At 35.3% G+C, this 3822-nt stretch overlaps 1 protein-coding gene across 1 annotated transcript; it reads left to right on the top strand.

The window, feature by feature from the left end:
• Positions 1 to 681: 681 nt before the first annotated feature.
• Positions 682 to 3388, top strand: FTSH6 (FTSH protease 6). The gene is made up of 5 exons (XM_079079106.1): positions 682 to 1467; positions 1538 to 2078; positions 2177 to 2490; positions 2570 to 2810; positions 2901 to 3388. The coding sequence occupies exons 1-5, from the start codon at positions 890 to 892 to the stop codon at positions 3237 to 3239; spliced, it is 2013 nt and encodes a 670-aa protein (XP_078935232.1). The 5' UTR covers positions 682 to 889; the 3' UTR covers positions 3240 to 3388.
• Positions 3389 to 3822: the final 434 nt, after the last annotated feature.

The raw sequence follows: 3822 nt of genomic DNA on the forward strand, positions 1-3822 counted from the left end.
GGTTGTCAAGATAAACTCAAGGTTGTCAAGATCGGGATTTTACTTAAGATCGTTTTGCATTTTGAAATATCGTGATCGTAAATGAACTAATATTTAAATTTGCATCACATGACGTTGAAAATGGAATTAACTATTACTTCTTAAGCATGAACAGTAATTATTTTGCTATAAACCATAAAAATTATGAAGAAAACATCTTAATTAGAAAAAAAATTAGTTTGATAATGTACAACTAAAGACAAAAAATCACAGAGAGATTATTATGAGTGTGTTTTGTCTAATTAGATATGTATCGATGAAATAATGATGTTTTACAACACTTTTTGCATCTTGCAATGTTCGATTTTAACTTGAATAAACGAATTTGTGAGACTCAACTAGATAATAAAACTAATAATAAGGTGAGATCAGAATCGTAGTGTGATTGAGATCGTTTTTGACTTGTATGATCTTAAGATCAAAATCGAGATTTTAATAAATTTGTTAAAATTGTTAAAATAATGAGTAAACTAAACTGAAAATAACACTGTTGTTCAAAAAAATTAAAATACTATAAATAAGAAAAAAGATTTAAAACTATACTTATATATTAATTTTGATTTATAAGTTTTTTCATTATTTTCAAAAAATATTGTATATCGTTAAGTATCAGTAAAAAGTGCTTATCAGATTCATTTCTAGAGTACAGATTATAACCACACAGGTTACGTCTAGATCATTCTTGAACACATGGGTTACTTCTATAAACTATCAAGTGACAACAACAATCGATAGGTGGCACTCTGCTAGAAACATCCCTCCTTCTATTCCGATTTTCCCTATTTAAATTGCCCACAATATTCCCTCCAAAAAAAACCAAACTAACTCACAATATTCATAGCAAACGAACATGTCAACTGCAATTTCCCTTTTTGCCCCTTCCCTTCCACTATGCAAATCACAACATCTTTCAAGAAACACGAACCCATCTCCAAAATCAACTTTAGAAACCAAATTCAATAGAAGAAACCTCTTAAAAACCCTTGGCCTGACCCTCATAGGAGAAACATCAGGCACTGGTATACTTGTACATCCTGCAGCAAAAGCAGTACCCGAGAGTCCAGTTGAAGCCACTTCAAATACTTTATCTTATTCAAGATTCTTGGAGTACCTTAACGAAGGTGCTATCAGGAAGGTGGACTTTTTCGAAAACGGGAGATTAGCAATTGCTGAGATATCAAATCCTGTTCTTAATAAGATCCAGAGGGTTAAGGTCCAGTTGCCTGGACTACAGAGAGAGCTGATCAGGAAACTAAGAGAAAAAGAAGTCGATTTTGCAGCTCATCCAATGGAAACGAACATGGCGGATGCTGTTCTTGACTTAATATCGAACTTTGCTTTTCCATTGATACTTCTTGGTGCTTTATTGTTCAGATCTTCGTCTCCAAACACACCTGGAGGGCCTAATTTGCCATTTGGACTAGGAAGGTATTATATTAATCGATCAAGTAACTTACACTGAGATTATCGATGATTATAAAAGTTTTTTGATTCACAGGAGCAAAGCCAAGTTCCAAATGGAACCCAATACGGGGATAACATTCGATGATGTGGCAGGAATTGATGAAGCAAAACAAGATTTCGAAGAGATCGTTGAGTTTCTCAAAACCCCACAAAAGTTTTCTGCAGTTGGTGCGAAGATTCCGAAAGGTGTTCTTCTGGTGGGCCCACCGGGAACTGGAAAGACGCTACTAGCAAAAGCCATAGCAGGAGAAGCACAAGTACCTTTCTTTTCACTTTCAGGGTCGGAATTCATTGAAGTGTTTGTGGGCGTTGGAGCTTCTCGAGTGAGGGATTTGTTCAATAAGGCAAAGATGAATTCGCCATGTTTGGTTTTTATCGATGAAATAGATGCTGTTGGAAGACAGAGAGGAACTGGAATTGGTGGAGGGAATGATGAGAGAGAGCAAACATTGAATCAGCTTCTTACAGAAATGGATGGATTCAGTGGTGACAATGGAGTCATCGTTATTGCTGCTACTAATCGACCTGAGATTCTTGATTCTGCTTTACTTAGGCCAGGAAGGTTCGACAGACAGGTTAGTAAACAAAAAAAAAAAAACATACCCATGAAAAAAGATTTGATACCCAGAAAACTTAACCTAAAAAGGATCGATCTTGGATTGATTTTATACAGGTAAGTGTCGGACTTCCTGATGTTAGAGGAAGGGAAGAAATACTTAAAGTTCATAGCAAGAACAAGAAAGTAGACAAAGATGTGTCACTTTCTGTAATTGCCATGCGAACTCCAGGGTTCAGTGGTGCTGATCTGGCGAATCTTTTGAACGAAGCAGCGATTCTTGCTGGAAGAAGAGGGAACGATAAGATTACCATGAAAGAGATTGATGACTCCATTGATAGAATCGTTGCAGGAATGGAAGGAACTCAAATGACAGATGGAAAGAACAAGATTTTAGTCGCCTATCACGAAATCGGTCATGCAATTTGTGCGTAAGTAGTAAACCACTCAACCATATAACCTTGAATTTCAAAATTTGGTCTGAATTTTTGGATCTTTTGGTGTTTGTAGGACTTTGACTGAAGGGCATGATCCAGTTCAAAAAGTGACATTGATTCCAAGAGGACAAGCTCGTGGATTAACATGGTTTACACCTAATGAAGATCCTTCTTTAACTTCTAAGAAACAACTTTTTGCTAGAATAGTAAGTGGTTTAGGAGGTAGAGCAGCAGAAGAAGTCGTTTTTGGTGAACAAGAAATCACTACAGGTGCAGCTGGTGATTTGCAACAGATTAACCAAATAGCAAGACAGGTATATAATTATAAGCTCATGTAAGTTTTGGATTGTAGAAGAAAATGGAAGAGAAAGTAATGAGTAGTTTGTGTTTATTTGTGGATATAGATGGTTACTAGATTTGGAATGTCAGAAATTGGGCCATGGTCGTTGATTGATCCATCAGTTCAAAGTAGTGATGTGGTATTAAGGATGTTAGCAAGAAACTCGATGTCAGAGAAACTTGCGGAAGAGATAGATATGGAAGTGAAATGTATAATTGAGAAAGCGTATGAGATGGCAAAATCACATGTGAGGAAGAACAGAGATGCGATGGATATATTAGTAGATGTGTTGCTGGAGAAAGAAACACTTACTGGAGATGAATTCAGAGCAATTTTAGCTGAGTTTTCTGATATGTTTTCTGCGAAGAAAGGGGAGAGCGCTAATGAATTAGTCAAGGTGTAGATAGTCTCCATTGTTTATAGAGTTTGTAAATCTTGGATTTATAATAGCGTAGTAGATGGATCATGAGTTTAGGTAGCTCCAGAACCTGTTCATTGTCTATGTAATGAATAATGGTTTATTGTTGCAATACTTAGGGTCGTTTGATAGTCGCTAACTGAGTTAGAGCTGACTGGGTTAGAAGTTGACTGGGTTAGAAGTTCTGACTGAATTAACTTCAGACCGAAACTTGTTGTTTGATTTTGATTCTGATTGATTGTGTAAAATGACTCTATTACCCTCCAAACAATATTTTTATAATAATTCATTGGATTAATGACTCACGTAAAATGAAAAATGTCATTCTTTCAAAAACCCTTTCATAAATAACAAAACAACACACAATTCAACAATTCATATATATATATATATATATATATATATATATATATATATATCTCCAAATCTGTTTAAATTAATTACTATTTACTGGAGCTTCATTTTACAAGACTTTGAGCACTTAACGGTGTGTGTGTTTTGATTAAAATAAAATGGAACACCTTTATCTTCCCCATGTAAGATTTAAAGAACCTGCAGATTCGTAACC

This window comes from Lactuca virosa, chromosome 2 (assembly GCF_052849685.1).
Source record: "Lactuca virosa cultivar CGN04683 chromosome 2, Lactuca_virosa_CGN04683_v6, whole genome shotgun sequence".
Taxonomy (NCBI): Eukaryota; Viridiplantae; Streptophyta; class Magnoliopsida; order Asterales; family Asteraceae; genus Lactuca; species Lactuca virosa.